The 18,666-nt window shown below is 40.1% G+C and overlaps 1 protein-coding gene across 3 annotated transcripts in view; it reads left to right on the forward strand.

Annotated features, from left to right (window-relative positions):
* Window positions 1-18,666, forward strand: part of LOC117543597 (guanine nucleotide exchange factor VAV3) — an 83,476-nt gene that overhangs the window by 56,135 nt on the left and 8,675 nt on the right. For all 3 annotated transcript variants that reach the window (XM_034211957.1, XM_034211958.1, XM_034211959.1), the window contains exons 18-25: window positions 1,565-1,587; window positions 2,690-2,708; window positions 5,260-5,390; window positions 7,333-7,398; window positions 10,082-10,116; window positions 10,212-10,328; window positions 13,449-13,536; window positions 15,580-15,709. In XM_034211957.1, the coding sequence (XP_034067848.1) occupies window positions 1,565-1,587; window positions 2,690-2,708; window positions 5,260-5,390; window positions 7,333-7,398; window positions 10,082-10,116; window positions 10,212-10,328; window positions 13,449-13,536; window positions 15,580-15,709 (609 nt within the window). The remainder of the gene's footprint in view (window positions 1-1,564; window positions 1,588-2,689; window positions 2,709-5,259; window positions 5,391-7,332; window positions 7,399-10,081; window positions 10,117-10,211; window positions 10,329-13,448; window positions 13,537-15,579; window positions 15,710-18,666) is intronic.

Genomic DNA, 18,666 nt, shown 5'->3' on the forward strand with positions numbered 1-18,666 from the left:
CCTGACTTTTTTATTATGCCCCTGTTGTGCATCTGTCACTCAGCTCCCTGAGCAGAAGCCCTGACAGCTCTGAGAGAAATAGCGGGAAAACTTCAGTACATGTGGAATGAAAGGAAGGCCTTCAGAAACTAGCTTAGCATGTCCTCTGCGAATGTGTGAGAGAATGCATGAAGAGAAAAAACTAGATTCACACTTTTTGTTTGTGAAAACTCTTTCAGGTCTTAAAAGTGCATGCTTGTGTTCTAGTGGCTCTAAAACTCTTCACAATGTAAAGCGAGCAGGTTTTACATGTCACAATGTCGTGTTTGTCCGTATTCCCCTTGGCAAGCTGCCAGCTCCGTTTGGCCACGGCATCTGTCACGCTGCTAGCAGGTCGCAGAGGCAATAACGCCGCGGCCAGGCCCACCTGGGCACGCTGGGTACCTGAGTAGATCTGGGCAACACCGGCGGCCAGAGAGCCGGTGAAGACTGGGGTGTCGGTTTGAATTCCCCCTCTCATTACTCCACTCAGAACCCACCCTCTGCTGGTGCAGTGAAATGTGCAAGGCCGAGGAGGACCAGTGCTTTAGCAGCATACTAAAGGAAAATAACTTTAAGAAGTCCTAAAAGTACAAAAACGTCTACCCAGTTACAAAAATAGTAAGAATTCTTTTTTGCAGCAACTTTGTTTGATGTCCATTTGACCAAAATAATTAACTTTTTCACTCAAATGCTCAGAAAGCCGACTTAATGTCAGTGTGTACAGATATACTACACATGCAGGGCTGCACAAGCACACAATCACAGCAACACAGTAGACAGGTGTGTGTGTGTGTGTGTGTGTGTGTGTGTGTGTGTGTGTGTGTGTGTGTGTGTGTGTGTGTGTGTGTGTGTGGTTTGTGTGTCATAGATAAGCCAATGTTTACTTCAATGTATCTCTGTTATCAGCTGTGAGGTGTTTGCGTAATAGGTCATGGTTCACATAAGGAACAACAGGCCTACTGAGAGATGTGTGTGTGTGTGTGTGTGTGTGTGTGTGTGTGTGTGTGTGTGTGTGTGTGTGTGTGTTTAGGCAGTGCATGTACAGTGCATACATTTGTGGCTTTCTGCCAGCTACTGTAGGCTGTGTGTGTGTAAGTGTGAAGGTATTTGTGTGTTTATGCAACTGCGCTGTTTGTACAGGTACAGGAGTACTCTTATGCGTGTGTGTGTGTGTGTGTGTGTGTGTGTGTGTGTGTGTGTGTGTGTGTGTGTGTGTGTGTGTGTGTGTGTGTGCAAAGGTGTGCGTCTGTGTGTGTACAGGGGGTGTAACCTGTCCCTCAGGGAGCCAATGAAAGAAACTGGTGGAGCAAAAACCTCAGGTCTGCCTCCCCCCACCTCCTCTCCACCCCACTGCCTCGTTACCTCCTCTATCCTAGCTGTCAGGTAGAGGCAGCGCAGCAAAACAAGCGAACCCCGGTCAGACACGAGCGTCCACCTCCTCCACTAATGAGGGAGTGTTGCCTTGTACCGACGAGTATGTGCAAGTGTTTGCGTGCACCTGCTAACCCGTCATTCACTATGCCTGTTCTCAAACTTCTTTCAGATCCCGGCTCCGTCAGAACTCAGGTGAGCTGCTGCTGTGTGTGTGTGTGTGTGTGTGTGTGTGTGTGTGTGTGTGTGTGTGTGTGTGTGTGTGTGCGTGTGTGTGTGTGTATGTGTGTGTGTGTGTGTGTGTGTGTGTGTGTGTGTGTGTACTGTCTGCCGTTCATCTCCTCTCCAAAGCTCTGCTGCACTTTGAAGACTGCTCTCTCCTGCAGCTATTTGCCAAGGAGACTCCAATTGACTTTACTCGCTGCAGCCTTCCTGACACCAGACACGAGATGTTTTTGCAGATTTACCCTGAGTTGCCTCTGCTGTTTTTTTAAATCAAAAGTGTGCTGCTACAATGCTCGGGCATGAAATTAGAGTGGGCTTACAACAATTATGCATACAAATCTAACATGCACAATGCAGTTTTAGCCAACAATGATCCAATATCATCAACGAAAACACAAAACTGGGGTGAAATTGACACGTCCTTATTGTTTAAGTGCATTTTTGTGTACTTGTTATTAAGATTGCGCACAAACAATGCTCAACACAAATTTTAAATCGCAAAAACTTGTTGCAATACACAAATATGCACATTTTACTGTCATTCTTAATGGTAAAGCATAAGTACTATTTGTAACTGGAGAAATTAACTTGCTACATGCCAGCCAGACCATCACCAAAATATCAAAAAGTAATCATCTGAAATATATCTGGATTTCCCCCACTGCATCACAGTTCTTTGCCTGTGGCTTCAGTGCATGTGGTTTGGGTTTAAATAGGTAAGTATATCAGAACTGCCTCATGTGGCCTGTATAGAGTAGATAGCAGACTGGGTTGAAATATTAATTCTGTGTGTGCATCAGTAGATGGAGGTATTGGTAGCATTAGGCTGTGTGTCTGAACATATTCAACTCACTGAGTGTAGCTAATCATTGATTCAGTAGGTGGTATGATGGGATGCATGTTGCACTGACTTTGGATGACGTGAGATGTTTGAATATACTTTCACCATGCTTATGTGTGGAGAGAATGAAGACTGGACCTGTGATCAGTAGAAAAAAACACAACAACTTTTCAGTCTGAATGTCCTTGTGTTCCTGTCTCAGTGTGTAACTTTCTTTGTGTATTTTTTCAGAGCAAAGATAGAGATCCAGGTGAGAATCCAGAACACTACACCATATATCAATCCACCTCACACTCAGCTTCCTCTTGGTCCACTGACAATGTTTATGTGCACAGACAGAAAACAAATCCAGATTTTCGAAATGTATGCCAGGCCACTATTGACATGTGCTAATACGAAATATCAGCATGCTGCAAGTTTCCGCTGATATCAGCTCTGAAAACATCAATTTACCTCCTCATAAAAATGATTACATTTTTCCTGGATGGCTCTCACTTCGGACTGCTATCAATATAGCTTTATTTAAAATGATCTTACTTTAAGATATTACCCCTTTTATGGCTGCAAACCTTTAATTGAATTTTAGATTCATCTGATGCTTATTTTTCTGATTAATTGTTAAGTGTAAAATATGTAAGTAAATAGTTCAAATGCCCCTCACACATAGAGCCACAGGTGACTTTTTCACATAGCATATTTGAAATAATAAACCCAAAACACAAAGACATTTTTATTATAATGATATAGAGAGAGGCACACAATTGCTATCAAATCCTTCTCTTGTTCTTCTGGTAATTAGATTCCGTATTAACCATGGTTGTGCACACACTTGTTCCCTTTTTGGGTTTCACTACCCACACATACAGTGGAAACACGCTGAACCAGTAGAAATACAATCAACCAGTAGAAATGCAATACTCCCTTCTCTCAGGTTGTGTGTCAGCAACCTGGCAACAGTTTTGCATGAATTGCTACTGGCATGGTGTCATATAATTGTTTTTCATGGTATCAGAGGCTCAGCGGGAGGAAGGGAGCCCGTGGCTACTTCCTCATTTTATCATTGCAGTTGAGACTCAATCTGAGTGCGAAATGCTCGTGTAAACAGTTTAAGTTAAATAAAACCAAAAATGGAATGCATAAAATAGCAAGTGTGTACAGTAAATATAGCTATTGTTATGTTATGCCTCCCTCCTGCGGCTTTCTGTTTCTCTATCTTCCGTAGAATGTGAATAACATGCAGCATCCTTTGAGCTGTGTGTGCACAGATGTGTGTGTGTGTGTGTTTCCACCTCACAGAGGGCCTTTAATCTCTCATAAACCTGGCTTCAACTCTCATTTTTCCACCCCTCCATCCATTATGCTGCAGAAAATCATTTCTGACTGAAGACGCATTAAAATCAATAGGCGTTTGATTGCCCTGGCCCTCGGCGTTTCATAATATTTCGACGCTGCTCTCTTTGTCTGTTTTCAAAGGTGCGCTAACACTTTGCTTGTCCTTGTGTGGATAGGAATGCAATTCAGCCCCCAAGACTCAATTTTCCACGGCCCTGTGTCTTTAAAAGTCCTATTCATGTCATGCTGCCAGCCCCAGTGCTGCTGCTCTGGAACAGACCCTGAAAGCCTGATATAGATGTATTAGCTTTCAATACAATGTTGTTGACGTCTCTTATTTGCCTTAAGCTCCGGTCTTTCCTTCATGCTCTCACTTGAATTTTTTTTCCCGTAACACTATCGCAAAACACTGCATTTAAGCATGTGAAATATGAACTGTTGATTTATTTAACATAGGAGGGTGCTTTTTAACTGACATGTTTCAGTGATTTCTCAGTGAATAATAGGATCAAAGTTGGCCATTTTGCTAAATCAAATAGTGCTGACTGAGGTTATTTCAACAAACAAGTTCAGTATTATTAAAAAGCACTTCTTTAAGTGCCAGTGCAAACCCTTACTATGTGATATATAACAGCCCGAGTGCTTCATCTAGTATTTGCATTAGAATATATAGCTGGTGAGGAAAGGTGATGCATACTATGAGCTTGAATGGATAGAAATGGTGACAACTAAATTAATAAATTCAACAAGTTTTTGTCACATACCCGTGATGGAAAAACATTTATTTGATACATTTTCCCCAATTCTCAATACATTGTCCTGCAGTAAACAGCGTCCACTCACTCTTGCTTATCTTTTATCTGCGAGCCTGATAACCAGCCATGCATCACGGTGCACTGTTGCTTATCAGTAATATGATAATGGGTCCAAATGATTTGCAAGGGCAGTGCACTGGTGACAAGGGGTGTGTTTGTGTGTACATATGTATACTCCCTCTCATTACCACCTATAACAGGGCCATGAATAGTTTAGTAGAGCAAAGACACACTTTGAGAATAGCAAACATGCCCTTTTTGGCCTGAGGTCATTGTTGCATATTCACACAGGTATATATGGTCTCATGCAGCCTCATTACATTTGTCCTCCTCTACTCAGATATATACAGGTCGTTTTTATAAAAAAGGACATTTACTTAAATTCAAATGTTGGCTTTTAGTTATACTAAATTCACCTTATTTCAAGATATTCATTAGATCATAAAAAAACTATAAAGTATTCCGTATAAAACTATTACCACCTTTAAGACATTGAATTAGTTCACAAGACAAAACAACCATTGTAAACACATTTTCTCTTTAAAATAGAATGTATTTTTGTTTGATTTGGTAAATACATTTTTAGGGAAGGTTGATTTGCAGAGGTAGATTTGTTTGCTTTGTATGCAGAAACCGACTGCATCTTTCTTGCAGGTTTGCCCAAGATGCTGGTGATCAGGAACTACTTTGGGGTGCCGAGCCCAACATCTGGTCCGGCACTTAGCATCCAGACGGGTGACATCATCGAATTAATCTGCGCCGACCTCCATAGCCCATGGTGGCAGGTCAGTGTTCACACGATCAATTAATCACATATTTAACAACACAACAAAACTGACCTGCTGTATATAAATCTTAACTTATTCCTACTGTCAACACCATCATATTCTGTAACAAGGGGAATCAGTAAGTCATATTTGGCTATAACTCACATCTGGTATGGTCCTCTTTTTCAAAATGTGTCATTAATGTGTCTTATAAATTAAAGATACGTTCATTTAGGACATTTTATAACTGTGAATACTGTAGCATTCCAGCTGTGTTTTTCAGTTTTTACATGTTAACACCCGCAGACAATTACACACACAGCAGAGCACTTATTACGAGGAAGTTAAACTGAGCCACACTGGAAATGAGATGCGTTTTTGTGTAGAAGTGTCTAAGTGTGTGTTTCAGTGGCAGAATCAAAGCGGTCATAATGATAAAATTGGGATTTTAACTGAGGCCTGAAAAGGGCATTGTATTGACATTAACTACTGTACTATTGTATTATAATCAGACATGTAATGAGGAAACCAACAAATCTCATAGTACTTAATACAAAACAGATTTCAATTAACCCTGCATAAACGCTTAACTGGAGGCAGCTAAAGAAAAAATTCAATATCCATCACCTTCATAGCCAGCAGACCATAATCGTTTCGCTTCTTCTTGGGATGCGTGGAAATATAAAATCGATCACTGTAATTTCATTTCATTCAGCAGCAACCATCTGTTTACTCTGTCAGTGTAACCAGCTCTAATCATTATCACACTGTTAGCAAGGGGGCAGTAGAAAGCAAGGCTTTCCACAAAGACTGATAAAAATGTGACAGGAGACGACCACAAAACCAGTGAAAAGGGCTGAGCTGGAAGTGGCTTTGTCTGAAAACACACCCCTGGGTGAGGCCTATGTCCCCTTTATAACCTCACATGACATTATTAAGTCTGACAGTTAAACAGGCAGCTTGTGTACCGCGTATTAGTGCTCCAGCTGTTTCTGTGGTTACAGATCTGCAAACTACACAGTACATACTGTACATAAAAACATGTTAAAAATACAAATGTCAAGAGAGTACAACTGGCTACAAATACATAAAGTCCTTACAAAAACTACTCAGCCCTTAGACTTAACATTGGGAGAGTGCCATGTAAATTAAAATAGCATTTCTAAATGAAAATGTAAGAAAAAAAAAAAAATAATAATAATTCTCAATAATAAAACAGAAAGAGATTGGCACAAATAGCAGCAAGGGCTGAGTGGTGATGCCGATATAGGTCTCTTGTAACATGGTTAATTTTTAAACCATATCATAAAAAATGGATTTAGATTCAGATGAATGCAGGACACTGCTGCAATTTGCAGGTGTGGTTTATGACATGCACAACTCGAATTATGCAAGGAGATAACAACGAAAACATCTTACATCATGCTTATTTACACATCTAAAGTTTGCATTGCATTCAATATCCTTACTCATGTATTGTATACAAAGTGATTTGAGACCATGCAAAGTGGTTGCATGCTGCAGGTTATTGTGCATCTGCCAGATAACAGCAGAATGCATATGCACACATTCTTAATTTGCTAGACTTTTAAGCATCACATTCTTACAGCTATGGTATCCATGACTGGATGTTTGTCACATACGAATCAAATGTTATGTCGGTGCACAGGACAAAAGCAGCGTCATTAACCACAGCGTCAGAGGAAACCCACTACAGCCTCCCTATTTATACAGACTGAGTTCTCCCCGGTGTTTATAAATCAAGGCACAGAGTAAAACGAGTCATCACCATGGGAGGAATAAGGAACCCTCCTCTTTCCTTCTTCCTGTCAGCCATTATTTCCACAATAGTTAACTAGGCTGTACATTTACACTGCTCTGTGTTGCAAGCTAATTGTTTCTGAATAATGGAGACAGAGTCAGCCAGATGTACGTAACGCAATTATCTCTGTGGTTTCAGGGCAAAATCCTGGCGACGAAAGAGGTTGGCTTCTTTCCAAGCGACGCTGTGAAGCCTTGCCCATGTGTAAGCAGCATTTCCTTCTAGAACTACATGAGGGCCTGTTGTAGAAACTTGTGTTTGCTACATGTATTTCCTTGTAGTGCGGTGGCGAGAGGATGGTTTGGGATTTGTGGGGCGAGGTAAAGTATTTAAACTGGCATGAGAAGAAAAACAGCCCATTGGCTTTCATGTTCTGAGCACAAGGATCTTGTGTTGTCTTATGAGATAAAAGTGGTTTACTGTCTAATTCACTTTATCAATAAGAACAAGAGCAATGTCCTAGAAGGATAAAGCAATACTTTATGTTGTGCAAACTTAACTGAAAAACTGAAAGGGAGAAATAATGGCGTGTTTTGCCTTCACTGCTTGTTTTTGTTCCTCCTTTCATAAATCTCCTGGACTTTCATGTTGCATTTGAACAAATGAAATTCACACTATGTCCAGCTGCTTCAGGAATATGAACTGTCCTCTAGATCAGTGGTTCCCAAACGGTGTGCCGCGGCACACTGGTGTGCCGTGGGATTTTGTGACAACCATACGTTATTATTGCAATACACAACTACACAAAAATAATTATTTTTTAATTTACTATATCAGTACTTTGTAGGTTTATTATGTACGTAATCTGCGCGACTTGCGCGTCCACATCTCCACGTGCAGTGCTGCATAAACATGGCTGAGTCAGCGATAACTTTCCAGGGGTGGAGATATGCCCATTATTTTGAGTTCGTCCGAAGAATAGATAGGAATGTGACGGTGAGGTGCAAACTGTGTCCAGGCCAGAAGCTGTTATCCACTGCTGTAAACACCACGTCAAACCTCAACAAACACCTGCAAAGAACACATGTTTTTTTGTTTATATCACGTAGTCTGTTCTTCTTCTCTGTCTTCCGGTTGTTGCCTGTTTTGAATGACAAATACACACTACCGCCGCCTGCTGGTAAGGAAAGTTATTGCCACTCACGCATGCGCAGTTCGTACGTGCTCGGCGAGTAAAGTAACGAGTTACTTTATGTAGATAGTAACGAAGTAGTGTAATACATTACTTAAAAAAAAAGAAGTAATATGTAATATATTACATTTTTTTAGTAACGACCCCATCTCTGGAGTTGCCGTTCTTTACTCTGATTTACATGAAGAACAACAGGATGTCACGGCTCTCTGTTGAACAGGACTTGCGAGTGGCCCTCTCCTCAGTGCCACCAAGGATTACAAAAATCTGCGCGCCCCGACAGGCACATGTATCTCACTAATTTGTAAGTCGGCAAAAATATTTCCAATAGCACATGTTTCAATGCTGATTGCTGAAATGTTACATTTATAATTTGTAGTTCAGGACCATGGACAATGCAGCTTCCTTGCATTGACAGTTCTCTGTACTGAATTTCTGCTGAGTTTCCTTTGCCTCATTTTTAATGTTGTGACCTGTCTGGTTTAAATGAGTGTGTTGCTGCTTTGATGAAGCCTAATTTGATAAAGTTTCAAATTAATTTCTGAAATATTTCGTTAATAAATATTTCACGAGTAATATAGTTGTCTTTGTCACATTTTATTTGGCATTAGTAAATAATTATGCACATTTACAGATATTTTACATGATATGAGTGATAACACGTGTTATAAGGGCTATTTTGCACAATAGGTGTGCCTTGAGATTTTTACTTGTCCTTTGGTGTGCCTTGGGCACAACAAGTTTGGGAACCACTGCTCTAGATAACAAATCACTATGTCTACACTTTTGTAAAGATAAGGAGCGCATTACGATTTTTTATTGGGGTTGTTAAAGCACCTGTTTTATATAAGAGCAAAACATCAGCATGAAAACATTTTGTAGACCTGGCGCCAGAGTTGGGAGTAACGCGCTACAAAGTAACGCGTTATTGTGATAATATTACTTTTGTCGGTAACGGAGTAGTGTAACGCGCTACTTTTATAATTCAGTAATCACACTACAGTTACTAACATTGCCCCGACACGCGTTACTTCGTTACTTACTAAAATCAGTCATAATCAAACCTCAACAAACACCTGCAAAGAACACATGCTAAGGTGAAGCTAACGTACAGCTATTTGTTGTTTGTTTATATCACGTAGCCTGTTCTTCTTCTCTGTTTTCCGGTTGTTGCCTGTTTTGAATGACGAATACACACTACCGCCGCCTGCTGGTAAGGAGAGTTATTGCCACTCACGCATGCGCAGTTCGTACGTGCTCGGCTGAAGTCTTTGCGGTGTCTGGTTCCAGTGCAACACATGGCCAACACGCAGGAGAACACGCCGACGCAACAGCGTGAGCAGAGATAGACTGCGCAAAATATACAGATAGCAGGAGACAAAGGACAGCCATGGTCAGATAGGAAAACATTCAGGATCTGGATCAGTCTTATGCGACAATGGAAACTGAACTAAAAAGAACATTTGAAACTTTAGCAGTCTGCGTGATCTGCCTGCAGGGAGGGGCGGGCCGGCCCTGCGAGTAAAGTAACGAGTAAAGTAACGAGTTACTTTATGTAGAGAGTAACGAAGTAGTGTAATATATTACTTTTTAAAAAAAAAGTAATATGTAATATATTACTTTTTTTTTAGTAACGACCCCATCTCTGCCTGGCGCCAAGTACTTTACTGCAGTGGTGTACTTTTATTGAGTTTGGATGAGTGCAAGTTATTGAAAATAACAACAACACATCTCCACTTCTGCTTTTTGCTACAGGTCCCGAAGCCTGTCGATTACTCGTCTCAAGCTTGGTATGTTCACAAAACAGCTGCAGTCTGAAAGTTCTCAAAGGTGAATGATATGTAGACAGCGATTTCATTGTTTTCTTTTGGCTGTTGCGTTGCAGGTTTGCAGGGCCCATGGAGCGGCTTCAGGCAGGAACAGAACTCCTTCACAGGGTCAACAGCACCTACTTGGTCCGCCATCGCAGCAGAGAATTCACAGAGTACGCCATCAGTATAAAGTAAGTCTCATATTTCTATAAAGTCAATTAAGAAACATCATATGCTCTGATTACACCTGGATTGATGGATTTCATTGGTTTAAATCAGGGGTTCTCAAAGTTTTGATGAGTGAGGGCCAATTTAGGTACCCAATATTGGATTGAGGGCCGCCCAAGAAAAAACGGAACACAAAATAATTCCAAAACAAATCCTTTCTTTATTGTACTAACCAATTATACATACAGTATACATTAAGAACTTGCAGAGGACACAACGTTGGGTTATCTACAGACAGTGACTAGCTAAAATCGCTAGCTAACTCCCGTTTCTGATTCTGATCATTTACAACAGATTTTCCGCTTAACCGCAACTCGCGAGATGCCTAGTTGCCATGCAGTCTAGCAAACTTTCCTTAAGCTGTCATTCATAATTTAGGAATGACAACCCAGGGGGCGCAGTTTTACCATTCTTAAATTCCATTCTAATTCTTACTAGATACGAACCATGGAGGATTAAAATATAACGCATGCATTTCAGCGTGGCACATTAACTATCTCGGGCCGCCAGAAACATTTCCGAGGGCCGCCATTGGCCCGCGGGCCGCACTTTGAGAACCCCTGGTTTAAATTAAATATAATGATAATACATTTGTATCATCAATCACAGATTACATTTAAAGAGCACTACTTTATTCATAAAATGGTGTATGTGGTGACAACAGAATGAATATTTGACATGTTACTTTTTATTGAGTGATAATTAAAGGCTCGTCCTGGGTCCAGCTTTCAACAGTCCTTAGATTTTATGAGTTCACTTTAACATGTTTGTTCTGCATGCCTGCGGCTGCTAGACTTAAGCCAAACCACAGTATTGACCTCCTGGCTTTACCACAAGATTTGAGTGAATGTACTTTGAGACTGTGGTTAACCACTATGATGTGTGTGAACCTGAGCAAACAGAGCAGATAAAGGCACATGTAGCAGTATTTATCATGGTTTGAGCTCCCAACCCACTGAAACAATCATATTTGTTTGTTATTAAAATCTTGGTAATGATAAATTAACCCAGCACATTTCAGAAGTTTGGGATGCTAAGTGACTCGAGCCTACCATTGTATCTCATCTCAGTGTAAATTGTAAGGCAAGGCAAGGCAAGGCAAGTTTATTTATATAGCACTTTTCAACACAAGGCAATTCAAAGTGCTTTACAAAAAATGAAAGACATTAAGAAAATGGCATTTAAAATCAGTCATTAAAAAGAAAAGCTAATAAAATAAACATTAAACGAAAAAGTACATGGATAAAAGTTACAGTGCAGTCTAAGATATGAATAGTTCAATTAAAAGCAGCGACAAAAAGAAAAGTCTTCAGCCTGGATTTAAAAGTAGTCAGAGTTGCAGCGGACCTGCAGGTTTCTGGGAGTTTGTTCCAGATATTTGGAGCATAATAACTGAACGCTGCTTTACCATGTTTAGTTCTGACTCTGGGGACAGAAAGCTGACCAGTCCCTGAAGACCTGAGAGATCTGGATGGTTAAAAATTTAGCAGGAGGTCAGAAATGTATTTTGGGCCTAAACCATTCAGTGCTTTATAAACCAGCAGCAGTATTTTGAAATCTATTCTTTGACACACATAATAATATATGGGTAGGCATTGTAGGCAGTGAAAGCACACCAGCACTCCTCTCCATGGGCTACGGAGACATTCCTTTAAATTCATTCAACTTCTTTTAGCATCCTTTTCTTCCCTGGAAAGTATCGCTTTCAGTTCCCTTCAAGTTCTTGTGCGCTGAAGTCTTAATTACTCGTGTGCACACAGAAGGGTTGTCTGAACAGCTGTAAGACTGTTCAAGGTTATTAAAACGTCCCTGTGAAAGACAGAAGCAGAGTGGAAAGAAAAGCCTCCATTGTGGGAACGACTTTCAAAAAGCATTAGCCACAAATGGAAATGGCCATCTCGGTTTCTCGGAGTAGAGCTGGCAGAGAATTTTTTATGATGTGTCCAAAGAGCCAAGAGACCCCCGTTCTGTTCAGATTAAGATCTAGCATTTTAACTTACTGTATATCCAAGGCATGAAGGCTGCTTCCTGGATAGTTCCTGCCATGCACATGAGTGTTTTTATAGCTTTTTAAATCTTGAAAGACATTTTTTATCTTGAAATCAGACCTTGGAAGTTGCATTGTATGTATTACATAAAATGTTGTTTTGCCATTGAAAACTGGTTTGAGATTTTGTAAGCCATAGTGTTGTGTTATAGATCAAGGAAATGTTATAAGTTGTGGGAATCAACATGAATATGCTGAATTTAAGAGAGTAACATTTGTTACCACTCATGTTATGTCCACCATTTAAAGCCAGAACACGGTTAGCTTAATTTAGCTTAGCATAGCAAACAGCAGGCAAAAGCTAGCTTGACTTTGTCTAAAAGGTATTTTGTTTATTTCAAAGAGTGCAAACATTGAATATGTCAAATTATGTATTTTGCACAGCAAACAAGAAACACTTTCTCCAAAGGTATAAAAACAGTCAAGCACTTATACAGTTTATAACAAGGCCCCATCACCACTCATTTATCTAAGCTAGGCTAATCAGCAGCTGGCTGTAGATTCAGATTTAACAGACAGATATCAGATTGGTATTGAAATGTCCCTTAAATGTTGGGAAGGCATCTCAGTAAGCACATTTCTATCACTTTAATACAATACCATGTCTTTTTTTAAAGAAATTAAATGCACATAAGTTTGAGTATATTTTAAAAAGGTTACATTTAAGCTTTTTGAAAATTAGGAAAAGCGCTATAAAAATCCCATATTATTATAAATGTGATAATTGGGAACAAGCTAACTGCTGCATTAGTCCCTTTATCAGCTGAGTAATGTCTGTGAATGTCAGACAGAGTTCTGCCCACCCTGACCACAAGCCCCATCAGCCACCCTGTTAATGCCAACACAAGCGTGTGGGTGTGTGGGAGCAGAAACACACATGTGCACATTTTCTCCTAAATAGCCATCATTCACGTGTCACAGACCTTTGGGACCCTGCGGCGACGGCCCTGCTCCACAGGGGCCAGGGGCCAGCCACCGATCGATGGCTGTGATCAGAGACGGAAATTAGACTCATAACTTATTCAATGGCCCACAGGTACAACAGCGACGTGAAGCACATAAAGATCCTGACCAAGGACTTCTGCTTCTACATCGCAGAGAACAAGAAGTTCAGGAGCATATTGGTGAGTCTTTCAGCCTCTTTTCTTTTTAATTCCACCACTGCAATTCATAAATAAATCATCATGTTCTCTTAATGACGTGTCAAAACCTGAATTTTATTTTAGCAGTGTGCACAAAAATAGCCATGATTAGAGATGTGTTTATACCGGCCCCAGGGCTCCAGCATTATAGATAAGTCAAGAGCATATTGGAAAGGTTTTCTTCAAATCAGCGATGTGTTCTCTGAACCCGAGATTTGTTAATACATTTTGCAGTGTAATGTTTGGAAAAAATACTTTTTCATATTTCGCTAACATAATTTCACTGCATTTTATAAAATAGAAAGAACATCTAAATTACATTACATTGCATTTAGCTGACGCTTTTATCCAAAGCGACTTACAATAAGTACATTCGACCAGGAAGACACAACCTTGAAGAAAACCGAATAATATAAGTACATCAGGTTTCATAGAGCCAAACATTTCAATTGCTACTCAACTGGCTATAGATAAGCCAGTCCTTTATTAGTATATAAGTGCTCTGTTAGCAGATCTTTGTTAGTAATTATATCGCTCGAAGTGGAGTCGAAATAGATGAGTTTTCAGTCTGCGCCGGAAGATGTGCAGGCTTTCTGCTGTCCTGATGTCAATGGGGAGCTCATTCCACCATTTTGGAGCCAGGATAGCAAAAAAAACGTCCATAAATGTCTGTCAGATGAAGTGGTATATTAATTCAATCAGCTTTCATTACATTAGACCAGGGGTGGGGAACCTTTTTCCTCTCAAGGGCCATTTCAATGTTTTCAACATCCTCCGAGGGCCGTACAAATTATTGACCTCTGCTTAAAAATACTAAAATCACAGCCCACTCATTTCACCTTTCTTTCATGCTGTGCAAAGAAAACGCAACCTCTTAATCCAGATATCTTGCCATGACTCACGCATGCACGTGCACGGTTGTGGCATGACCACCCAAACAGAAAGATATGGACACAAGATGTGTGAAAATGTATTTAGACTCCTATCCATGTGAACATGATTTAAGTGTGGGGGGGCCGGGGGGACCTAACCTCCTCTAGGGGGGTCAGGGGCATGCTCCCCCGGGAAGATTTGTTTTTTTAAATGTTGAAGTTAAAAGCATCAATCTGGTGCACTTTGAGAGCAACATTAGGAGCTCTATGGATACATCTCTCAACACCGATATGAAACAGAACTGGAAGCAGATTTTATTTTTCTTTATGGGTATTTTACAAATCACTCTCCTTTCAAACTGTATTCTTGTTTATTAATAACAACTTTTTTTTACTGTCATATAGTATTTTATACCTGTTTACTTTATTCTCTTATTTGTTTTATAACTATAATGATCATATAAAGATGTGCCTTTACCTCACTGGTTGTAGAAAAAGCTTCTTATATTCGTTAGCATAGCTAGCTAACCAGATGCTAATAACAACAAAGTTATTGACTGTATGATCGGTATGACAGATGAACAGATCGCCACTGTGCTTACAACTAAGACACAGCCACGCAAAAACTGCATCATGTGTAAGGCTCCTTATCGGTACTGCAATTTTTGGAAGTGCCGGAGCGGAGCTGCGTTCTGGTGCTCTCCGTCAGCACTACAGCCCTGTCAGACGAGACATATACCACGTGATGACACGTTAGGCTTGTGTTGTGTTCAAGGACGCTGACCTTGGCCAGGAAAAACAGGCACTCACTTGTTTAATTATTTTGCGGTCTAGATTTCTTTAATTTTTTTCTTTTTTGCGTGTGTTTATAAATGACCTCGAGGGCCACACCAAATGGTCTCGCGGGCCGTATACGGCCCGGGGGCCGGAGGTTCCCCACCCCTGCATTAGACAGTATAATGTAGCACATGATTTTTTCAAGCAGACTCTTCATTATTTGACATGTAAATGTTATGGACGTTTCCGTCATGAGAGCTGAAAAACATGACTAATTTATCTTATTTCAAGGAAAAATGTACATTCAGTAAAGTCAAATGCCAGCATATCTATTAATTTGCTTACTAATTTGATGTGTGTTTGTGTGTGTTTCCAGGAGCTGATAGAGTACTACAAACACCACTCGTTGAGAGAAGGTTTCAGGAGTCTGGACACAACTCTAAAGTTCCCTTACCGGGAGCCGGAGACCGCTGCTATGCACCGCCTCAACCGTTCCAGTAGCCAAAGTGAGTAGAGCTAAGAATAGAAACAATACAACTCTAAAACATGTAGTTTAATTATTTAGACATTTCTCGATTCATTTCCTTATGTTCATTATCAAGAAAAGTTGTGACAATTCCCTTATTTTTAATTATGAAGAAATGTCCTAGATTCATGTCTTTGAAATCTGAAAATTCCAAAACGAAGACTCATGTTCCTTTTGTTGTAAATACTTTTTTATTTAACCTGCAACATGCTGCTGTCACTGGCTCTTCTGAATCCCCCCATCACTCCTTCAGCTCCCTGTTTTTTTACTTATCACCTTTTCAGCTTCTCTCACACACTGCTTTTATTCCATTGGCATCATCTTCACCGCCTTAAAAGTGCTAGGTAGCTATTTGTGGTAAAGAGTCTGATCTCTTTTGACGTTAATTGCTTTTGACCGAACTGTCAAATGGTGGTTGGAGAATCAACTAAGCATGTTATTAGATTTGACAACACTCTGTGAAAGTCAAATCGATGTGATCTTCAGTAAACGTCCAGAGGAAGGAGAGATAATCGGGTTGACCCTTCAACGAGTTAACCAAAGTCAGAAGCATTTATAATCAGAGTTATAGTCTTATCTACCGTGTGGGTGTAGATCAATAATCATCCATTATGAGTTAACACCAAAAAAAGAAAATTTAAGTCACAAAAAAACAAACATTTATATAATATATTTCATGTTTCTGACTAAAAACAAAGGATAATTGAACAATGAATCAATTTACCTACAAAGTTAATGTTATTGATTTTGAAATCGTAGCTTACCATCAAGTTATTGTTACATTTCAGTGAAGTAACACTTTAAAATGCAGACAATTTGCTAGCAAACATGTCTCAAGACGTTCTTGGCTAACGTTGTTCTTGTGGATGTTGTGCTGTCTGGTGGATCTGTGGGCTATGCATGATATTTTTCTCCTGTAAGAATGCTCTGTCTGTTCTGTTATAAACACATCTGGCAACACCTCATCATCTTGTCACCAACATTTTATTAAATGGGGCAAATTGATGATTATTTATGTCACATTTGAGCAGCTTTGTCAGTCACTTACTAACCTGACTCCTCTCAGAAGTCAGGTGATCTAGATCTTATAAAAGATGCCTGAATAAAAGAGGTCCACTAAGATGTTTATTTTGTATGCAACAGATGTGTGGGACTTTGAAAAGAGATTTTAATGACATGATGTTTGAAGTGAAGCAGCACAGAGTAGTGTCAGGAGTGAACAGACATTTCTGTTACAAAACAGTTTTTTTTCTAATTAAAAATAAAAAAAAGTCAAGAGTCAAAAGACATAAAAATAAATATATTTGGTGTCAAATCACTTTTATCCTTTTTTTTAGCGCCTTGGCTAATAATGTCAAGTGGGAATTCGTTTGAAAACCCATCAAGAGAGGTGTTAACACTGAAGTGCTGTTTGCCCTCTCAAACATCCATGTCCCCCCCCCCCCCCCCCTCACAAGCTAAATGTTGAGCCATGCCAGAAGAAAAGGTATTAAACAGTGTGTGAGCCAGGCAAAGCAACAGTGCCCATCAGTTGGTAAACGGAAAATGTACGACTTATCGCAATCAGTGGCAAGATGAGATTTCTTTTGAACGCTGTCTGCCGCTGCATGCAATGGGAAAAAGGAATACAAAAAGGAATACAAAAAGTCACAGCTTGCTGACGATCACGTTCCGAGCGGGAGAAATGTGAACAGATTGTGCAGAGTTGTTCGGGTGTTCTGTGAGAAGCCTGTTGTTCAAACTCTGCTTCAAGACACAAGTAGAGACAGCTTCAGTCCAAATTAGTTTTGCTCCGGTGTGGGCTCCTTCTTCTAGGCAGCCACCTCCCGGTGTGCAGACTTCACTTCTCTCTTTCACTTCTAAATGACTCTTTTGTTTTGATTTCCATCCTCCTCGAGCACGGCTGGAAGACTGCTAATGAATGTTTATGCTTTATTTTTTGGACAGCTTCGCGGAAGGCAAAACTGATTGATTGATTGATTTGAACTAATTCACTAACAACACCAGCCCAACACAATGTTAAACCCAAAATATAAATGAATATGTGTCCATAGACATATACTGTGGACTCTGGGCTGCTGGTGTGTGTACTGCTCTTGATCTAAGTCTCTTTCATTTGCCAAGCAGCCCTTATTGTGTATTCCAGTGTGTCCCACAAATCAGATTCTGCAAAAAATGAAGCATGTAAAATGCAGCTGGTGTTTTGGTGGCTATTTGAAGTGCACGTTGATCCCTCTTTATGTTGCTCGTACCTAGACACTATTAGCGGTTGCTGAGCTGTCTCTCAGTGTGCTGATTAGTATTCATTTTAAAAACCACTGGAGCTCTGCTCTCCTTACAGCATATCAATAACCCCGGCCAGTTAGCTTGCCAGAAGTATTGTCGGGAGCGGCACATTTTTCACAAAGTTTGGCCATTTATCTTCCATTGTGGGGATTACATTTTCAATTCCCAGCGGCAGAATTGTACGCCTGTGCTGGAGCAAACATCTGTGGTCGTTTTGTGTCTCTTTGTGGTCGTTTTGCATCTTTTTGTAGTCATTTTGTGTCACTTGTGTCACTCATTTTGCATTATTTATGACTTTTGAATCTCCCTGTAGTTCTTTTGCTTCTCTCTGTGGTTCATTTGTGTTTCTTTGTGGTCGTTTTTCTTTTTTTTTGTGGTCATGTCGCATCGCTATTTGCCGTTTTTTTTTTTTAGTTTGACTACAGTCAATATATACAGAGGCTCTGGTCCAGGGCCTGTTCCCAATAGGCTCACTCAGTAATACATCCATTATACTAATGAGCCACTTATTACCTATCCTCTTCTGACTCCTTGCATCTGTCTAATGGAATATATATATAATATAAATGCCTTTTTCATTGCCTGGATAGTACAAATAAATACAGGACTTGGATGTTTCATTCATACTTGTTAACATTTTATGGACAAAAT

The sequence above is a fragment of the Gymnodraco acuticeps genome, unplaced genomic scaffold (genome assembly GCF_902827175.1).
Source record: "Gymnodraco acuticeps unplaced genomic scaffold, fGymAcu1.1, whole genome shotgun sequence".
In the NCBI taxonomy this organism is placed as follows: domain Eukaryota; kingdom Metazoa; phylum Chordata; class Actinopteri; order Perciformes; family Bathydraconidae; genus Gymnodraco; species Gymnodraco acuticeps.